Source organism: Hylobates moloch, unplaced genomic scaffold, assembly GCF_009828535.3.
Source record: "Hylobates moloch isolate HMO894 unplaced genomic scaffold, HMol_V3 SCAFFOLD_10, whole genome shotgun sequence".
NCBI lineage: Eukaryota > Metazoa > Chordata > Mammalia > Primates > Hylobatidae > Hylobates > Hylobates moloch.
Genome location: NW_026652285.1, coordinates 15,133,455 through 15,154,488, shown reverse-complemented (window position 1 = coordinate 15,154,488; position 21,034 = coordinate 15,133,455). Strand labels below are relative to the sequence as shown.

Here is a 21,034-nt window from a genome sequence, read left to right as displayed (position 1 = left end):
CCTTCAGATTCAGAGGGGTGAGATGTTTCTTAATTACTTTGTGGTGCTACTAACATTTAGATTCTTTTAAATTTTTATTATCCCCATTTTCAGCTAGTTTATTGGGATTTCCCAGATTCAAACAGATGGACTCATAAATAAAACCTCCCAAAAAACAAAAGCTAATAACTTGCATAGTACCTGCCATTCTCCAAGCACTGTTGTAAGCCTTTTACCATATTAACCTATTTAATCCTCTCAACCATCCTTGGAGGAGCTACTGTTACCATCTCAACTTCACAGATGAGGAAACTGAGGTACAGAGAGGTTATGTGACTTGCCTAAGGTCATGTAGCCAGCAAGAGGCGTAGCTGGGGTTTGAACCCAAGCAGTGCAGCTTTAGAGTCTATGCTCTTACCAGTAAGCTATACAGCAGCATTGAGAAGTGGATTGGTCCCAAAGAATAGTAAGTATACCCCTGTCCAGATATACCCATCGTTTCTGACAGATATCAGCAAGCAATAACGCTCCCCTGTCTGGTTCCTCTGTGTCTCCACTGCCAACACTCCCTCTCTGCTCTCTCATCCCATCAGGTGTTGTTGAAGTGTACAGGGTGACCAAGCGTGTGGAGCTGGGGATAAAAGCCACGGCAGTGTGCAGTGAGAAGCTCCAGCAGTTGCTGAAGGACATCGATAAAGTGTGGAATAACCTCATCGGCTTCATGTCACTCGCCACACTCACAGTAAGCCCATGAGACAACTCAGCAGTTGCTTTCCTTTCCAGAAACCTAAGTTGTAAAGCAGAGTGTATATTCCTATGATGGTACTTATTGGAGGCTGAAGGTGCCAACTGGAGCATGTTATATTAGAGGAGGGAGATCACAGGTGTGTGGTCAGTTGAACAGTACCAGGTGGGCTTCTGATCTCTCCAAGGCCCAGTGAACCTAAGGAAAAAAAGAGTATAGGAAAACATTCACTCTGGCTACACGTTTCTTAATTCACATAATACATGGAAGTTTTGCAAAGCAGTGGTTTGAGATACTCCCTTTGCACTTCTAGTTATTTATGTCCCCATATGTGTCCTTTCAAAAAGCTATATGATACCTCATGTTGCCATCCCGTAGTTTGTTTAGCCCTTCTTTTTTTAGGTTCTTGGGTTATTTTCATTTTTCCCTGTTATGAGTAGTTCTCTGAATAGACAAATCACTGTTCCTTTGCGGGGATGTATTTCCTCCAGGTGGACTAGGAGGTCAGTGTGTGTGTCTGCACAGGTGCGTGCATGCATGCATATGTAGCTGTTGTTACATTTACTAGAAGTCTTTCCAAATAGCTTGTATTGGTTGCAATGCTACCAGAAATATATAAGTACATGGATACATTTCTCTACATTATGTCTTATCAATTTCTTAATTTAACAAGCATGCAATTATTCCCTAAGGTATTTTTTACTTTTTTTTTTAATTTCATGAGAGGCTTTGCAGTGTTCCAAATGACAATTTACTATTTCTGTTTCCTTTGTGTATAAACAGATTGGACTCTTTTGACCATTTGACCATTTATTCCTTGGAATATGGTTATTGACTTTATATATTTCATATTTGTAATAGGTTTATATACATATATATAAGCTTGTAAACTTTTATCAGCTTTTTTCCTCCTTTATTATTGGCCCTTTTTTACATTTCATTGGGCAAAACTACTTTATTTTTATATATTCATACCTATTCAATTTGTCTCTGATGATATCCTTTATTTCACAATAGTCAGAAGTTTATCTTCCTTCTACAGCTGGAATAAATATGCTATTCCAATTTTTTTTTTTTCACATGGAACTCTGCGACCCATCTGAATGGGATTGCAGCTGTGTGGGAGGAAGCAGTTGTAATTTTCTGAACTGATAGCCGGGTGGATACCCAGCTACCCCAACAACGTGTCTTCAGCAGCACATCCTCTCACCATTGTCATGTTGCTTCTGGTTTGTAATATTAAAGTCTTTAAGAGTTTAAGTAATTTCCAAAACTTTTTCTTGTTCCCTTGAATCACTTCTCATTTTCTAACCTAAAATTGTATGTAGATAATTTAAAAAAAAAAAATACTGTTCTAGCAAGTGAAATAAGAAATGGAGTGTTAATATTTGAAAAAAGAGATAAAATTATGTTTACTTGGTGATAATGAAATTCTTTTAAAAATGTAAATTCAAGCAGCCAGGTGCAGTGGCTCACCCCTGTCATCCCAGCACTTTGGGGAGGCTGAGGTGGGCGGATCACTTGAGCCCAGGAGTTTGAGACCAGCCTGGGCAACATGGCAAAACTCCGTCTCTACCAAAAATACAAAAATTAACCAGTCTCATAACTCGGTCTATAGGTAGATAGATTTTAAAATTTTTTTTTTTTTTTTTTTTTCTCTGAGACAGAGTCTCGCTCTGTCGCCCAGGCTGGAGTGCAGTGGCGCAATCTTGGCTCACTGCAAGCTCCGCCTCCCGGGTTCACGCCATTCTCCTGCCTCAGCCTCTCCGAGTAGCTGGGACTACAGACCCCTGCCACCACGCCCGGCTAATTTTTTGTATTTTTAGTAGAGACGGGGTTTCACCGTGGTCTCTATCTCTTGACCTCGTGATCTGCCCGCCTCGGCCTCCCGAAGTGCTGGGATTACAAGCGTGAGCCACCGCGCCCGGCCTTAAAATGTATTCTTTAATCTAAATTCAGGAGTTTAAATGTATTGCATTTGGCAAAAATTCATAACAATCCTACATATTATTAGTAGTTAGAAAATATGATGAAATTAGGCTGGGCGTGGTGGCTCATGCTTGAATCCCAGCACTTTGGGAGGCCGAGGCGGGCAGATCAATTGAGGCCAGGAGTTCGAGACCAGCCTGGCCAAAATGGTGAAACCCCGTCTCTACTAAAAATACAACAACAACAAAAAAATTTAGCTGACCATGGTAGCAGGTGCCTGTAATCCCCGCTACTCGGGAGGCTGAGGTAGGAGAATTGCTTGAACCCGGGAAATGGAGGTTGTAGTAAGCCAAGATCGTGCCACTGCATTCCATCCTAGGTGACAGAGCAAGACTCTGTCTCAAAAAAAAAAAAAAGAAAAAGAAAAAAGAAAATGAAGTTAGAAACCTTATTTTTTTTTGTTAGAAAATATAACAAAGGCCAGGCGCAGTGGCTCATGCCTGTAATCCCAGCACTTTGGGAGGCCGAGGTGGGTGGATCACCTGAGGTCGGGAGTTCGAAACCAGCCTGACCAACCCTGTCTGTACTAAAAATACAAAATTAGCTGGGTGTGGTGGTGCATGCCTGTAATCCCAGCTATTTGGGAGGCTGTGGCAGGAGAATTGCTTGAACCCAGGAGTCGGAGGTTGCAGTGAGCTGAGATCACGCCACTGCCCTCCAGCCTGGGCAGCAGGAGTGAAACTGTCTCAAAAAAAAAAAAAAAAAAAGAAGAGAAAAGAAAGAAAGAAAATATAATGAAATTAGAAATCTTTTTTAAAAAAATCTATTAACTAATTCAAGCCCTTATCACTTTTGAACTTCTGACCTCATAGCTAGGGTTACTGGTTCCGTTTTTTTTTAATCTGGTAATCTATTCCACACACCTCTACCAGACTGTTTTTTTTTTTTTTTTTTAGACAGAGTGTCACTCTGTCACCCAGGCTGGAGGGCAGTGGTGTGATCTTGGCTCACTGCAACCTCCAACTCCTGGGTTCAAGCGATTCTACCGCCTCAGCCTACCGAGTAGCTGGGATTACAGGCATGCGCCACCACGCCCAGCTAATTTTTATATTTTTAGTAGAGACGGGGTCTCAACATTTTGGCCAGGCTGGTCTCAGACTCCTGGGCTCAAGTGATCCACCCACCTTGGCCTCCCAAAAGTGTTGGGATTATAGGTATGAACCACTGTGCCTGGCCTTGATACTAATATCAGAAAGAAATTTCGTCTGTAGGTTCTCATAAAGAGGAAACTAATATAATCAACATTGCCTTCAAAAAAAAGAAAAATCCTTTCAGTAAATAAAGCAACAGGTTTCATTGGGTAGTTTCTTATTACATTTCTCAATATAGGCCAAATGGCATAACTCCAAAGTATGAGTGGAAGTCATTTTAAGTGTGGAAAAAATAGATTAAATTGTAAACTAGGAGGTGTAGTAGTGCATACAGATGGCAGGCTTATGTCTTTGCTCTGTAAAGGAAGCATACAAATCAATGAGAAATATACCAACATCCCAGTAACGTATGAGCAAAAATGTGAAGTGATTCATAAAAGGGGAGGTACAATTAATCAGTAAACATTAATTCCAATTAAAACAAGGTTTCATTTTTTACCTACTAATTTTTTTCTTTTTTTTTTTTTGAGACAGAGCTCACTCTGTCGCCCAGGCTGGAGTGCAATGGCGCGATCTCGGCTCACTGCAACCTCTGCCTCCCAGGTTCAAGCAATTCTCATGCCTCAGCCTCCCAAGTAGTTGGGATTACAGGCGTGTGCCACCACGCCCAGCTAGTTTTTGTATTTTTAGTAGAGACGGGGTTTCACCCTGTTGGCCAGGCTGGTCTCAAACTCCTGTCCTCAAGTAATTCACCCACCTCTGCCTCCCAAAGTGCTAGAGGCATTACAGGCATGAGCCACCATGCCTGGCCTGCCTACTAATTAAGCCCAATTTTTGTATGGTCTGTTTGTTTGAATACTAATAGTGTTGATGTGGTAAAATGTGGACTATATACTGTAGGGTGGAATCACCTATGGAAAGAGAAGTTTGGCACCATGCTTTCGCCCTGACTGTGAACTTCTTGAAGACAGAGATCAAGACTGCGTTCTTCATCTTTTCTTCTTTATCTGAGCACAGTGCCAGGCACTATGTAAACATTCAGTAAACACTCAGTAAAAGTTGAATGAATTAAAGGACTTAATATGCATTCAGAGTAGCTGACTCAGTAGTTCCAATTCTGAGAAAATGTCCTAAGGCAGCGATTCTAAATGTGAATTCACAGAAAGAAGCAAGTTAAGTGCACAAAGTTGTTCTTTGTAAACGTGAAAAATTAGACACAACCTGAAAGTCCAAACCTAGAGGATTGGTTAAGTAAGTTGTGGTGAATCTTTACCCCAGGGTCTCACGCAGCCATTTTGTAAAGGAGCACGAAGTTTGAATGACACAGAACTGTTACTACAGGGCTTGAAGGAAATCTGCCAAAATGATATTAGGGATGTGTTTGGGTGATGACACACTGGGTGGTTTTTTTTTCTTTTTTAGACAGGGTCTCCCTCTGTCACCCATGCTGGAGTACGATGACGTGATCACAGTTCACAGCAGCCTTGACGTCCTGGGCTCTAGCAATTCTCCCACCTCAGCCTCCTGAGTAGCTGGGACCACAGGTGCACACCACCAAGCCCAGCCAATGTTTCTGTATTTTTTGTAAAGACAGGGTTTTGCCATGTTGCTCAGGCTGGTCTCAAACTCCTTGGGCTCAAGGAATCCATTCACCTCGGCCTCCCAAAGTGCTGGGATTACAGGCATGAGCCACTGTGTCCAGCCAAAACACTGGATTTTTAAATATTCTTTTAGTTTTTAAATTTTTTCAACTTTCTTTTGATAGCATTTGTTGCATTTATAATGGAAAAACAAGTGTTTTTACTCTAGTGGGAGAAATGTATCATTACCCTTCATTCACTTGCACAAACCCTCCCTGTAGATAGCCCTTGTTACCCTTGCCCACTTCTCCTTTCCATTATAGTGATAGATTATCAAGTTCTCACAACTGAATTTTATTTATTTCCCTGTTTATTTATTGTTTAGAGACAGGGTCTCACACTGTCACCCAGGTTTGAGTGCAGCGGCACAATCACGGCTCACTACAGCCTTGAACTCCCAGGCTCAAGTGATCCTTCCATCCCAACCTCCCACAGCTGGGACTACAGGCGTGCACCACCATGCCTGGCCTGCTAGGGACAGGGCCTCACTATGTTGCCCAGGCTAGTCTCAAACTCTTGACCTCAAGCAGTCTTCTCCCTCCCAAAGGGCTGGGATTACAGGTGTGAGCCACCATGCCCAGACTACTTTAGGGACTTTAATTGCAGTAAATCTGCATGGCAACCTGACATCTTTACCCTGCTGTCATCCTCTCCTGAAGCAGAGGAGAATCATGCCCAAGCTACCAGACATCTTTTGTCCTGACAGTCCACCTGACAAAGGAGGACTATAGTACCACACATCACTGCCTCTAAAAGGCAGCTGAATCAGAATACTGGGAACAGAAGCTGGGAAGAAGGAATGGGGGTAGTTTACTACTTATCCTCCATTTCTCTATTTACATTCAGAGAGGCAGAATTCTTGGGGTCTGAATGAGAGTCTTCCAGTTCTGTCCTTAATCGATTGGTTAACTGTTATGATGACTAATCCAAGGAACTTGGGAAAGAAGCACGTGTTTACTGCAGTCTTCCAATTTTCTTTGAGCTTCTGGAATTCAGTTCATTATCCTCTGGATCAGAGAAATGCATTAAACTCTGCATTTACTTCCTGAGCTTCAGCTACTAATGAAATTGATAGGCTAGTGATACGTGCCGAGGGTGCCTGTGAAGCTGTGGGGTAGAGAAGGATGTGTCACCATTTGTGAACCTGGAGATCAGTATGTGTCTGCGTCTTTCCTAATTCACCCACCTGCCGCTTCCTGACCTTGTCCTAATATGGAGCAGATTAAGCCTGAATATCATCATAGGAGTAAATACTTTTATTCTCCCCTTTTACAGATGAAGAAACTGAAGCACAGAGATACTGGTGAGGCCTGGGTTTATTCTGAAAGTCAGAAGTCAGCTTTCTCAACCTCTATTCTTTGTGGCGTCCTTGAGATGGACAGGTTGGGTGGGTAAAACCAGAGAGGTACTAAAGTTTTTGTCGGGGGGAGTGGGTTGATTTTAGCATCAAGGTTAATGAGTTCAAACGCCAGGAGTCTTTTCTGGCAGCAACTTGTTATAAACAGTCGAGTTCTTTTCTGCACATTGCCCTTGTATATATATACCAGGACTGTAGAGTAACTTCAAAGCCTCCTTCTTTACATTCAGATTTTAAGGTTCTTTGTTTGGGTGACAGTCGGTTCTTATTGCAGTTAACACCTGAAAACTAGATTTCTATACAACCCCCAAATCAGCCACCCATCTCTTCTCTCCTAGTGCTGCTGGGAAAAGATGACTGTGATTACAGAGCGTCTCTCTCCTTACCATGAGCTCTTAGAATAAAAGGTGTCACAGAGACCAGGCGTACTTGCCAAGCTTGAGAATTTGGGGAAAGGATAAGTGGGGAGATTCCTGGGTTGCTGCTGTGCATTTACTTCTTGAGGTAGCTCGTCTCACCACGTGAAGTGCAAGCCAGTTTCATTTTTGTACCTTTTCCCAAGCTCCTGTGGCTACAAGCTTGCTACAGCTGCACCTTCTAGACTCTGAACACCCCTCCACACCTTTTCTTTTCTTTTTTTGTTTTTTGTTTTTTTTGGTAAAATATATATATGTATACAATAAGATGCGAAAATCTTGGTTGTACCACTCCATGAGTTTTGAAAAATGCATACCCTCATATAACCCATGCCTCCATCAAGATACAGACTACTCCATCATTCCAGAAGTTTTCTTATGCACCTTCCTAATCATCACCCTACTCAGATATAATCCCTGGTGTGACTTTTTTTTTTTATACCAAGGATTAGTTTTGTCCAGACCTTTTTAAAGAGACCTTGGAATTTGATTTTGTTATTTTGAAGAAAGCCTATTGGGTTTGGGGCCCATCTAACCTGGAGCGTTGCCCTGTTCACATATGGTGGCTCTTACTCCTGTAGTATAAACAGATGTGAGGTAAATGGAGGAAAGGGCTGTGCATTTATGCCTTTCCCTCAGACTCCCCTTGTAAGCATCCTTTTCTAGCATCAGTGTCTAGATGCTAAAGAGTGGTTTTACCGAACTTTTGTTTTCTAAGACACCAGGTAAGGGTATAGAGATGAATTAATCTTCCAACTTGACAACACAGGAATGTATTGTAAACTGAACCTGAACACCAGAGTATTCATTTCTCTAATTACCCATGTGCTTTCCGTTATAATTGCTTTTTTCACTAGGTTAGCTGTGACAGAACAACAATCATTCTTTGCCCAGATTATACCATGTCATTGTACCCTTGATAACTGCTAGGTGTGTCCTCTGTCTGTAAAATTCGAGTTGCCCACTGCATGAGGAATAGCACACATTCCACAGAAATAGTGTAAGGTGTTACTTGTCATGAAGAAGACTTTACTCTAGCAGAACTGATAAGAATAGCTGCATAAATGTAAATGACATAAACCAACATCTATGTAGTTCAAATCATTTGTAACAAAACTATACAAACTCCCAGGACTCTGGATTAGACGCTCAAAGTGGAGAAATCATTATTAGAAAGAGGCATGATTGAGGTTTTATGGGAAGCTTTTAATGCTTAACACTATTGCTTCATTTCAGGTAAATGACTTCCTAAATGAACTATATTGCCACAGTGAGGCCCTTTGATTCCATACTATTACTATTACTATTGATATTATTACTACTACTACTACTGGTTACCATTTATTAATATTTTGCACCTAGGGCCTGCCAGTCCTTGTGCTATATGCTTTACATTCATTCTAATTTAATCCTGGTAACCCCATGTCATCACATGATGAGTCCTTATAAGGGGAAGGTAGGAGGGTAAGAGTGGGAGAAAGTGATGTGACAACAGAAGCAGAGAGAAGAAGAGAGTGGCAGATGCTACCTGCTGGCTTTGAAGATAGGACCACGAGCCAAGAAGTGCAGAGGCCGTCTCTAGAAGCTAGATTATATTCTACAGGTATAATTATCACTTTTACAGGTGAAGAAATTAGGGCTTTGAGAAGATGAAACTTGATTGAAACTGACAAGTCTGTGATTTGAATCTATATCATTTCAGAATCCATTCTTCCTACTCTGTGTTACTTCTAGCTTTTAAGTTACTGAAAATGACTTATTTCTTCCCATGAGGACTCTGTGAGGCTGTTTCTATCGGAAGACAGCTGCATCACTTTCTCCAGTGAAAGTCACAGAATGTAGTGCGGCATCACTGTAGTCGTGCTTGGGCTAAGGAAGGCAGCTTACACAGTCTTAAACTCCAAATTGTGGCTCCTTGATGTTTATTTAAGCTGGAAATGACACAGTCATTCCCCTGTCCGTGGGCTGGAATTGGTTCCAGGACATCCCCCATTTCTGGATATAAAAATCTGCAGACGTTCAAGTTCCTGATAAGAAATGGCATAGGATTTGCATATAACCTATGCACATCCTCCTGTGTATTTTAAATAATCTCTAGATTACTTATAATACCTAATACAATGTAAATGCTGTGTAAATAGTTATTATACTGTATTGGATTTTTTTATTTGTATCATTTTGTTTTTTTCCATTTTTTCCTCCAAATATTTTTGATCCGAGGTTGGTTGAACCCACAGATGTGGAACCCGTGGATACCGAGGGCTGACTGTACTGGCAGAGCTTTATGCTCTCTTTCTCTTTAATACTCTTTATCCATGGACTAAGACTCCCTCTTGTGGTAGAAGCATGTCTCCTCCGGGCACAGACTGAAGACCTGCTTCTTTCTCAAGAGGTAAAACTCACCTGGTGTAGTGAGATGTGATGGTTGGCTCCCTGAGTGACGTCCCATCTAAGGTTTTATCTTGTGAAGTGGGTTGAAGTTCAGTAGGTTTGGAACAAACAGAGAATTCTGTCCTGGAAAATTAATCGATTTTTACCATATAAAATCTAAGAGAAGAGAAAAGGTTGTTATTTGCCTGAATTTTAGTCAATTGGCAATCACACAGGCTCTCTGATTCCACTGTTCACCTCAGTGAAATGTGAATTCTTTATTACTTCCTTTCAATGTGAAATTGACCAGTGAATTTCGGAGTCCTTATTTCCTATTGCTATGACATATCAGGAGAACAGTTTATTTTCAATGGTGATAGCATTTTTGTCGTCTTGCCAGTCTGCACAATGTTTTAGAGACAGGATCTTTACTGTGTCTCTGCATGGCTGTCCTCAGTTGACAGAAGGCAGCTGTGGTAGACAGAATGATGGCCCCCTCAAAGCTACCCATGTCCCAGGAACTTGTCAATATGTTACCTTTGCAAATGGGATTAAGTTAAAGGTCTTTCTTTGGGGAAGGTATCCTGGATTTTCCAGGTGGCCCCAATGTCATCACATGGATCCTTAGAAGGGGAAGGTAGGAGGGGAAGAGTGAGAAAAAGTGATGTGACAACAGAAGCAGAGAGAAGAAGAGAGTGGCAGATGCTACCTGCTGGCTTTGAAGATGGGACCATAAGCCAGGGAATGCAGAGGCCGTCCCTAGAAGCTAGAAAAGGCAAGGAAACAGATTTTCCCCTAGAACTCCCAGAAGGAATGCAGTCCTGCTCACCCATTTTAGACTTCTGAAATCCACAAGTATAAGAGGATACATTTATGTTGTTTTAAGCCATTAAGTTTGTGCTTTGTTACAGCAGCAATAGGAAAGATTATACAAGACATTGTAACCAAGCAAATATCAAAACCTTATAATTGCCTATGGAACCTGTGTCTAGATCACCCTTTGTATCAGTCAAATTAGACTAGGTTATGCTTCAGTAACAAACAGCTTCTTCCATCTTAGCAAAAGCAAAGCTTTATTTCTTGCTTAGGCTGTATGTCCATCTCAAGTTGGTGGGGGGCTCTGTGCCATGTCCTTACCCAGGGACCCAGGTTGACAGAGCCTCCACCATGTGGAACATAGCTGGTCACCATGGGAGTGTCAAGGAAACATGAGAAATAGCACATTGGTCTTAAAGGCTTCCTCCCAGAGGTGACACTCTGACTTTTTTTTTTTATTTTGAGATGGCATCTTCCTCTGTCGCCCAGGCTGGAGTGCAGTGGTGCAATCTCAGCTCACTGCAGCCTCCATCTCTTGGGTTCAAGCTATTCTCCTGCCTCAGCCTCCCAAATAGCTGGGATTACAGGCACCCGCCACCACACCCGGCTAATTGCTTTGTTTTGTTTTGTTTTTGAGACGGAATCTCGCTCTGTCGCCCAGGCTGGAGTGCAATGGCGCGATCTTGGCTCACTTCAACCTCCACCTCCTGGGTTCAAGCAATTCTCCTGCCTCAGCCTCCTGAATAGCTGGGATTACAGGCAAGTGCCACCACACCTGGCTAATTTTTGTATTTTTAGTAGAGACGGGGTTTCATCATGTTGGCCAGGCTGGTCTCGAAGGCCTGACCTCGTGATCCGCCTGCCTTGGCCTCCCAAAGTGCTGAGATCACACGTGTGAGCCACCGTGCCCGGCATTTTTTTGTATTTTTTGTAGAGACGGGGCTTTGCCATGTTGGCCAGGCTGGTCTTAAACTCCTGACCTCAGGTGATCCACCCACCTCGGCCTCCCAAAGTGCTGGGGTTACAGGTGTGAGCCACCGTGCACCCGGCCTACATGTGACTTTTGCTTAGTTATTGACTGTGGCAAGTTACAGGCCAATGCCTGATTGAAAAAGGGGCAGGGAAGGCCCATCCTGCCATTCCATAAAAAGGAGAAAGATTATTGGTGAAGAACACTAATTACTACCAAACTCTTCTTCCTTAATAAGGATCTTCTTGGACACCATTGTAGCAGTTTATTGTAGGCTAAAGATTCAGGATTATATATCTGAGTCTGACATTGGGACTTATCAGTGTCAGTAGGCCATATATAATATGTATATGTTTTTTAAAATCTTTACTAAATGCATGAAATACTTGCTAAATAAGGAGATTATCAATTTAAGGTGACTTGTAGAGGGCATACCTTCTTATATGATGACACGCAAACTGTTACCTTATACGATTGGTGCCAAACTGTTACTATTACACTACAATAAACACCCTGTTTATACATGTGTACTTAAGAAGGTTAATTTTGTCAGCTGAAGGAGTAATTTGATCACAGGGTCATTTATGCAGAGCCTTATGGTTTTCATTGGCGATTACAGTATGATCTTTTCATTTGCTTTCCTTATGCCTTTAGTAAACAGATATTAAGGGGCTTCTATTAAGTTGATTGATTTCAGGATTCAGAGTTTTCCCAGATTCTAATTATTTCTCAAATAGCCCTGATTCAGTAACATGATGACTATCTATAATGTGGATTACAGAGGTGATACTATGTTTTAACCTCTTTTAAAAGCTTGCTAAGAGTTCGTCAAAGTGAATAATTGTGATAATCATGTAGACTATTTTTTCACTTCCAGAGCATGTTTTATGTCCATCTGAGATATATAGAAATGGGAGAGAGGTGTAGGGCAAGTGAAATAGTTACCATTTTACAGATGACTGACTGCAGAACAAACAAGTGTTAGCGCCAGCCTCTTCTACATTTGACCAGAGTGACCACGGTTGCACTACAAAAGAAAAGAGAGAAAAGAAAAAATATCCTATGACTTGCCTAAGTCCATATGAGTTTACTTTGATCACCTACACCAGAGTCCTTTTGCACACAGTTGAAACATACACCTCACCTTTTCTTCTTTGAAAACCACGTGTTCTTCCTTCCCCTGCTGTGATCTCAGTGGACCTCGTTCAAATGTGTTTAAGAAAGGTTTGTGGAGCTAGTTCATAGTTTATTATTTCAAATTAGAAAGGAACAGGGAACATCATACATAATCTACACATTTTTATAAGGAGAAATCTTTTTTTTCTGGTGAGGAAAAATGCGGATCATATAATTTTGCTTTGTTGCTCAAAAACGACGTGGAAACTCCTCAGTGGTTAAGACTGGAAGAACTATGGGAAATGTAGCTGTTAATTTGGCAGGAATTTGCCATCATCCTGGGTCACCTCAGTATCCATGAAGACAAACCAGCTGCCATGCCAGGCTCCCAGACGCTTGACTGCCTGGACCACAGATCCCTCGCTTCCCCTGCACTTCAGCCACCCACTGGCATCACCACGATGGGCTGTGTTGGCAAACACTGTGCAGCGCCTGTGCAGTCTCGAACCCCGACATCGAACTTGCAGAATCCAGATTGGCAACCCCCCCCCGCTGTCTCACTCTTCACTGGCACTGCTCTTGTTTTTGGTTCTCAAGACAGGATATTGTCTCTTTTACTGTGTTCCTATCAGCCCTCTTCTGTCTTCACTTCTTTTCTCACCTCCTTACTCTCCACGGTGCATGAGGCATCCCTCCTCACTCGCTTCAGTCATACTCATTAGACCGAACCCAACTGGAATCAGGGCAGCCATCCACCTTCTCCCCCCACCTTGACCCACTGTGTGCTGGTGGAGACAATCACACCACCAGAGTTTGCTGCTTGGAGTTCGCAAGGCTACTGCCATTTCAGACACAGGTGATGATCTCACCTCCTGCTTTAGAGTGAGGATAAGCCCTCTGAGAGGAACCCCTCAACTTCTAGCCTCCCACCTGAGGTTCCCTTCTGTCGCACTAGTGTGTCAGATCCCGTTCTTACTGGCTTGCAAGAGTTGATTGTTAAATGTTCAGGAATTTTATGAGCCAGTTGTTAAACACGGTTATTACTAAAAATTAAATGAAGACTGGGTGCAGTGGCTCATGCCTCTAATCCCAACACTTTGGGAGGCTGAGGTGGGAGGATCACTTGAGGCCAGAAGTTCTAGACCAGCCTGGGCAACGTAGCGAGACCTCATCTCTACTAAAAATAAAAAGTAGCCAGATGTAGTGGCACACACCTGTAGTCCCAGCTACTCAGGAGGCTGAGGCAAAAGGATTGCATGATCCCAAGAGTTTGAGGCTGCAGTGAGCCATGATCACGTATGCCTCTGCACTCCACCCTGGGTGACAGTGAGACTCTATCTCAAAAGCAAGACAAACACAAATGATATAAACTTGCAGTTAAATATATTATATTAAAAATAGTGGTAATAAATACTTAAAACGTTCTAGTTCTTAAATTTTACTGTTGTCTAGCTTTCAGGGTTATTTATGTCTATCACAGGGCAACCAACTGTCCCTGTTTGGTCAGGACTGAGGGATTTCCTCAGTGCTAAAAAGTGATGGAGAAGATGTTATTAGTGCAGATTAAACTTAAAAGTGTGTGGCCAGGCACAGTGGCTCACACCTGTAATCCCAGCCCTTTGGGAGGCCAAGGTGGACAGATCACGAGGTCAGGAGTTCAAGACCAGCCTGGCCAATATGGTGAAACCCCGTCTCTACTAAAAATACAAAAATTAGCCAGATGTGGTGGTGCACGCCTATAGTCCCAGCTACTTGGGAGGCTGAGGCAGAAGAATCCCTTGAACCCAGGAGGCGGAGGTTGCAGTGAGCCGAGATTGCACCACTGCACTCCAGCCTGGGCTATGGAGCAAGACGCCATCTCAAAAAAAAAAAAAAGTGTGTTAGCTGGGCATGGTGGTGCACACCTGTAGTCCCAGCTACTCAGGAGGCTGAGGCGGGAAGATTGCTTGAGCCTGGGAGGCGGAGGCTGCAGTAAGCCAAGATGACACCACCATACTCCAGCCTGGGCAACAGAGTGAGACCCTGTCTCAAAATAAATAAAAATAGGAGTGCTGCGGGGCCGGGCACAGTGGCTCATGCCTGTAAACCCACCACTTTGGGAGGATCACTTGAGCCCAGGAGTTCAGGATCAGCCTGGGCAACATAGGGAGATAATCATCTTTACAGAAAATCAAAAAATTAGCTGGGCATGGTGGCATGCACATGTGGCCCCAGCTATTTGAGAGTCTGAGGTGGGAGGATCTCTTGAGCCCAGGAAGTCAAGGCTGCGGTGAGCTGTGATCACGCCACTGTACTCCAGCCTGAGCAACAGAGTGACTGGACAGCTTTCCAAGATTGAGACCTACCCTTTTAACCATTGTGTGTGTGTGTGTGTGTGTGTGTGTGTGTGTGTGTGTGAATTAGATAATGCGTGTAAAGAGCTTAGTATAGTGCTTGGCAAAGTAAGGGCATATCAGCTATTGTTCTGTTTATGGTCTTTAGCTGGTGACTGTCAGATCTCTCCACAAGCAGTAGGCCTGTATGTGTATCCAGCCACCTGCTTATATAGCATGTAGCCTTCGCTTCCCACAGGCAGCTCCAGCTCAGCTTGGACCAAACTAAACTCTTCTCAGCTTCCATCCTCAAACCTGGTCCTTCTCTCACGTGTCTTATTATGGTGAATCCTCTCAGCTGCCCGGGTCCCCCAACCTCTCCCATCCAGCAGGTCACCCAGGCCTGCTCATTCTCCTGCCTTGGCCGCTCTTTCATGTGCCCATTTCTCTCTGTTCCCCACCGCCGCTGCCTCCATTCTGACCATCGGTATCTGTCTCCAGGACTGCTACAGCAGACTTCTGGCTGAGGCCTATGCTCTGAGGATTGCCACCCCCAATTCATTGCCTATACTGTAGCGAGAGGGATCTGTCAGTAATACGAACCTGGGCCTGTCGTGATCCAGTTGGAACCCTTAGTGGCTTTCAGGATGCTCCTTATCTTCCTTGAAGTCCTCATGCTGCGGCTTCATCTCCTCTTTTCCTGGGCTCTGTCCCCACCCTCTAGATTTCTTCCCATACCCCATCTTTAGCTCAGAGGCCTTTGCCTGTGCTGCTCGTTCTGCATAGAATATCCTTCCCTCCCCTACCTCACCCAACCCTGTCCCCTTCACCTAGCAGCTCCCATCTACACTCAGCCAAGGTGATTCTAAGTTGTAGGAAGCAGGCCAGGCGCGGTGGCTTATGCCTGTAATCCCACCACTTTGGGAGGCTGAGGCGGGTGGATCACCTGAAATCAGGAGTTCAAGACCAGCCTGACCAACATGGTGAAGCCCTGTCTCTACTAAAAATACAAAATTAACTGGGCGTGGTGGCACGCCTGTAATCCCAGCTACTCAGAAGGCTGAGACAGGAGAATCGCTTGAACCCGGGAGGCGGAGGTTGCCATGAGCCGAGATCACACCATTGCACTCCAGCCTGGGCGACAGAGTGAGACTCTGTCTCAAAAAAAAAAAAAAGTTCTAGGAAGCAGTCTCTGGCTTCAGGCCCCATCCTCTTCGGGTTGGGCTAAGTGCCACTCCCTTGTGCCCTGGCACTCAGGACTTCCCCCAAGTAAGCACACACGGCACTCATGGCACTGCACTGGCTCCCCTGGCGCCCACCTGAGACTGAGTTCTCAGAGGACAGAGGGCGTGTTGTACTGGTGCCGGCCTTCCTAACACCTGGAACCATGGCTGGTTCCCAGTGGATGTGTGGGAAGTTAAATTCGTGTAGTGGTGGTGTTAGAGTACTTAACTTGCCGCTAGTCCTACTGGGGGTGAGTGATGAGGGAGTGAAGCGAACAGCCTGTGGACTTGCTGGACTTCTTACCCATTTGTCTTGTCATCCTCACAGCCAGATGAAAACTCGCTGGATTTTTCCTCCTGTATGCTACGGCCTGGGATTAAAAATGCTCAGGAGCTTGCCTGTGGAGTGTGCCTCTTGAATGTGGACTCGAGGAGCCGGGTAAGTCACACAGCCTCCTTGCAGACGGCAAAGGGCTTCCCTAACGTGACTCTGGACAACCTCATCTGGCCCACTTTACTGCAAAGTTTGTGACCAGAGGTGGGGATTTTCTCAAGTCCTAAAAGCTGATGGTAGGAGCAGACACATTCTCTCGAGAGGGCGGCGGGGGAGCTGTGGAGGGAATGGACGCGGCTCTCATGCCTGCGGCACCCTGTGCCTAGTGGGGAGGTCAGGAGAAAAGGGTGAACCTGTAAGGATGTGTTTGGAGGCAAGAGGCCCTGTTCTGGGAATGTTGTTGACCTATGGTTTCAACGTTATTTCAGAAAGAAGAGAAGCCTGCAGAAGAACATCCTAAAAAAGTATGAACCAGTTACACCTTATCTTGGCGTCTCCATTTCAATTTTGAGTGTGGAGGGCAAATTGGATGATTCCATCCGTTGCCATCCTGAACTGTTCCAATCATGAATCCTTCACTGAGTCAGTTTTGTTCCCGTCATGTTTGATGGAGTCTCCTACTGTGTCTGTGTGGGTCACTGCTGGCTTATTTGCGTACTTGTTCCACATAATTGGCTTCTGGTGTTGCAGTTATTTTTCTCTGTGATGAATGGGGCGACAGAATGAGCAACTTCTGGAAGTCTGGAAGTTGTAGTGACACACAGATGGAGATCAAAGAGCTTCAGGATGTAGCCATTTAGCCATTTTAACAGACAAGCAGCAAATTGGGTTTGAGAGTTTTGTTTATTTGCAGTGCATATTAGAAAACTAACCCCAGGAAGTGGTTGAGGTTTGGACTCTACTTTTCCATGGCTGACTGTAGCTTACTGATAAGCCTGTTCACCTGGAAATAATTCTTACGTGTTTAATGCCCATTCATTTCGAGGCATTTTTTTTTTTAACTCTATTCCTGTTTGGACTTTTTGATAATGTAGATTCATTAGGCATTAGGGTCAATTCAAAGGCATTAAGGTCCATGCCATTAGACCCTAAGAGTTGTTATCTGTCGTTCTCTCTCTGGTTTTCTAACTCTCTCGTTCTCTAACTCTCTTGTAATTTTTTGTCACGATAGGCTTGTGGTCAGCTACAGGAGTGGAAAGGATTGCATGCTGTAGTCAGATGCCGGCCTTAGGAGGAGGGCTTCCTTCAGCACAGTGAGGGATGAAAGCTCTCCACAGCCCTTGGCTACTTTAGTTCCCCTTATCATGATTCCCCCACTCCGCCCCATAACCTCTGTCTGCCTTTTCCATGGAAGATTTGGCCACCTTTTGCTGAAACTAGGTTTAGTGGTAACAATTTTATACCTTTAATTAGCAGTAAAAAACCTTCTCTCTTGAATTCCTGTAGCTATCCGCTCAGCTTTTTTGTGTGTGCCATTTTGGCCTCAGCCTCTGTGACCCGGAGAGATGTACATGTTGGTTGCTGAAAAGCTCTGAGATGCAGAAAAAGCCTGACTTGCCCCACATCTCTGTTTATTTCTGGCAGGCATTCAACTCAGAAACAGACAGTTTCAAGCTGGCCTATGGAGGGCACCAGTATCACGCCAGCTGTGCCAACTTCTGGATCAATTGTGTCGAACCGAAGCCTCCTGGCCTCGTCCTGCCTGACCTGCTCTGAACAACTCCTCTGTGAAGCATTGACTTTTTTTTTTTCTGTGACACCCCATGGGGTGACAGGGACCAATAAATAGAATGCGAGCACTGCACAGTTCGCTTCCCTGAATCGATACAAAGAACACCGCAAGGGACGGGGCCCACGTCATCCCCACGGCCAGTCTGCGGGACTTGAGGTAAAATTGTCCCACCCAAGCTACACGTGGCACCAGAAGTTTGCTCACTTATCACCTCTGAAGATTTTCTAAAATATGGACCACAGCTTTCTTGATCTAAGGAAGAACTTGCTGCTGCAGTATTGAAACTGTGAAGAACTGACATTTGAAGAAAAATAGATTACCGTTGCGGGACTAGAATGGGCGGCTGCTTGGAGCCAGTGCTTGTTTTTATCTAGGACACTTACTGTCCTGTGAAATAGAATGCATTTATCTGCATTTAGTTTGTTAATGTCTGAAATGAATAAAAAGAAGAAATTGCGATTAAACTGATGTTCTGCTTTTTATGGAGAAGATTCTGCCCGTCTCCCCTGGACAGTAGCAGGCAGGTGAGGGCAGATTTTACCCACGTGGTTGTCACAACTGAACCAGTTCTCTGCTCCTTTCCTTCACTTCTGTCAACTCTCAAGACTTTTTCCCAAAACATGCCTGGGCACTCTGCAGTCGTGAAGAATGCTCATTTTGACAGAGGCCCACATCCTGTGTATTAGGACAATATCCTTCCCCCCAGGAGCCTTCACTGCAGGCCTGTTTTGCCGCATGCAAAGACTGTGACCGTGGAGTTTTCTCAGACGAGATTTGGAAAGGCAGTGGAATGAAATCTCTTTGCAGTGGCCTCTCTCCAAATTTCCAAAGATGACTGCATAGGGACCGACACTGCCTGACTTTGCAGTAAATGTGAGAAAAACCTGAAAATTAATTCAGGGTGAAAATGTGGAGCTCTCGGCCTAGTGTAAAGTGTCAAGATGTATATTTATGGGGTAGATACATGACTTAGAAGAAGTAGAAGAAAATTGTCCAGAAACAGTACTGAATTTTAGAGGGAAAAGGCTGGTGCTTCCTGGAGTAGGGAATTGTCTTTGCCATTTCATCTGAATGCATAAAATTAGGGGAAAAAACCCAAGTGGCTAAGAGCTGTGTTATTCCTGGGAAGAACTACCAATCTAGGGCGCACGTCTCTCTGAGTTGTTGATTATGTGCTTTATGAAGAGATTTTTCAATCTCGTATGCTTTACTTTGTGTGGTTTAGGCCCTCTGACCTAGACTTTTATTTTTAAACTGAAAAAGTTGGTCTTGTCTATATAATTGCTGCTTTTACATAATTTATTTTCTCCTCTCAGGACAAATTCTATCTTGCTCCATCTTACAGCTTTTCCGTGTTCTCCAAGAAAGGTGTGGAACATTTTCATTAAACAGCTGTTGCTGAGGCTTCTGCTTGACCTTCTGCATGCCCGAATGCACAGAGAGGCACCGAGGAGAGAAAGGCTTTTCTCACTCGCTCCCGATGATACCGTCTCTGGCCATCCCTGACTGAGGCAGCTCGCTCTGAATGGGCACCTTTGGAGCTTTTGCCCACCACGAGGCTACTGGGGTGTTTCTAACAACACAGGTGGGACAGCTTTTGGCAGGCTTTTTCCGAGGCCTCGGCGCTGCCATCCTGGACAGCACCACTTCCGCATGGAGCTGGAATGCAAGCAGGCTGCTAATTGGCCTTAAAAAAATATTTTTTTTTTTTTTTTTTTTTTTGAGGTTGTATCTCTTCTTTTTCTCCCCTGAGTGCAATGGCACAATCTCAGCTCAGTGCAACCTCCGCCTTCCCAGGTTTAAGCGATTCTCCTGCCTCAGCCTTGTGAGTAGCTGGGATTACAGGTGTGCATCACCACGCCCAGCTAATTTTGTATTTTTAGTAGAGGCAAGGTTTCTCCATGTTGGCCAGGCTCGAACTCCGGACCTCAGGCGATCCGCCCGCCTCAGCCTCCCAAAGTACTGGGATTACAGGCATGAGCCACTGCGCCTGGCCTAAATTTCATAACAGAACCATGACAGCAGAATCTACCTTTGCAATAAGTGTTTCCCAGGAGTCAGAGACCAGCCCTGGGCATGATGGCAAGACCCCAGCTAATTATACAAAAAATAATTAGCTGGGCGTGGTGGAGTGCATCTGCGGACATTTGTGGTCCCAGCTACGAGGTAAGCTGAGGCGGGAGGATCGCGTTGAGTCCAGGAGTTTGAGGCTGCAGTGACAGCCTAGGTGATGACAGAGCGAGACACTGTCTCTTAAAAAAATAATGTTTCCCAGTGTGAATTTGTATTGCTGAAACATTTTTTTTTGAAATGCTGTATAGACGCCTGTCATGTCACAGTGGCCCGGTATCAACATTTTAAAAAGCTCACTTGGTAGCTGGGCTGGTTTCTATTCCTGAGAAATTCCAGAATGCCTCAGATAAAATTCCTTAGTATAATCCCCATTTTCCTTACCAAGGACGGTAGGCTTAATCACTCCTTGGGAGGTGCCACAGGAGATTCAGCAGATATCAACAGAAAAAAAGCCTTTGCTATGAAAAGTATTCACTATCTTTCGTATCTCTTGAATACTTGAAATGTTTAATTAGATGCCACCAATAGGGATCCAAGGAGTGTGGGACACGGTTGCGCTGCTTTTCTTTATAAACGTTTATTAAAATGGCTCAACGCTGCATTCAGCTTCACCTCAGCTCTTGTTGTCAGCCAGGAGCCCCGTGTCCTTGGAAACCGTAGCCAAGGTTACTTATTTCCATACTGTGCATTGTGTCAGCCCGCTTCACCCCACTGCTTGAATGGCCATTAATAAGCACTTTTCTTTTTTTGGTGGGATGTTTTGCCTTTAAAATTTTTATGGCTTTGTGTGTAATTTAATTTTTGTCTGGACACGCTTGAGATAGAAGAGGTACTGGATATATGAGGATATTTTCCATGCTTTATTTTTCCT

The 21,034-nt window shown here is 44.1% G+C and overlaps 1 protein-coding gene across 14 annotated transcripts in view; it reads left to right on the top strand.

Annotated features, from left to right (window-relative positions):
* SYNRG (synergin gamma) overlaps window positions 1–19,769 on the top strand; it is a 91,686-nt gene extending 71,917 nt beyond the window's left edge. For 8 of the 14 annotated variants that reach the window (XM_058445246.1, XM_032163093.2, XM_032163096.2 and 5 more), the window contains 4 exons: window positions 573–721; window positions 16,353–16,463; window positions 16,787–16,822; window positions 17,943–19,769. In XM_058445246.1, coding sequence (XP_058301229.1) covers window positions 573–721; window positions 16,353–16,463; window positions 16,787–16,822; window positions 17,943–18,074 — 428 coding nt within the window. In that variant the 3' untranslated portion in view covers window positions 18,075–19,769. Of the gene's footprint in view, window positions 1–572; window positions 722–6,719; window positions 6,832–16,352; window positions 16,465–16,786; window positions 16,823–17,942 lie in introns of those variants that run through there. The other 6 variants (XM_032163095.2, XM_032163094.2, XM_032163088.2 and 3 more) reach the window with 4 other exon arrangements.
* The last annotated feature ends 1,265 nt before the right edge of the window (window positions 19,770–21,034 follow it).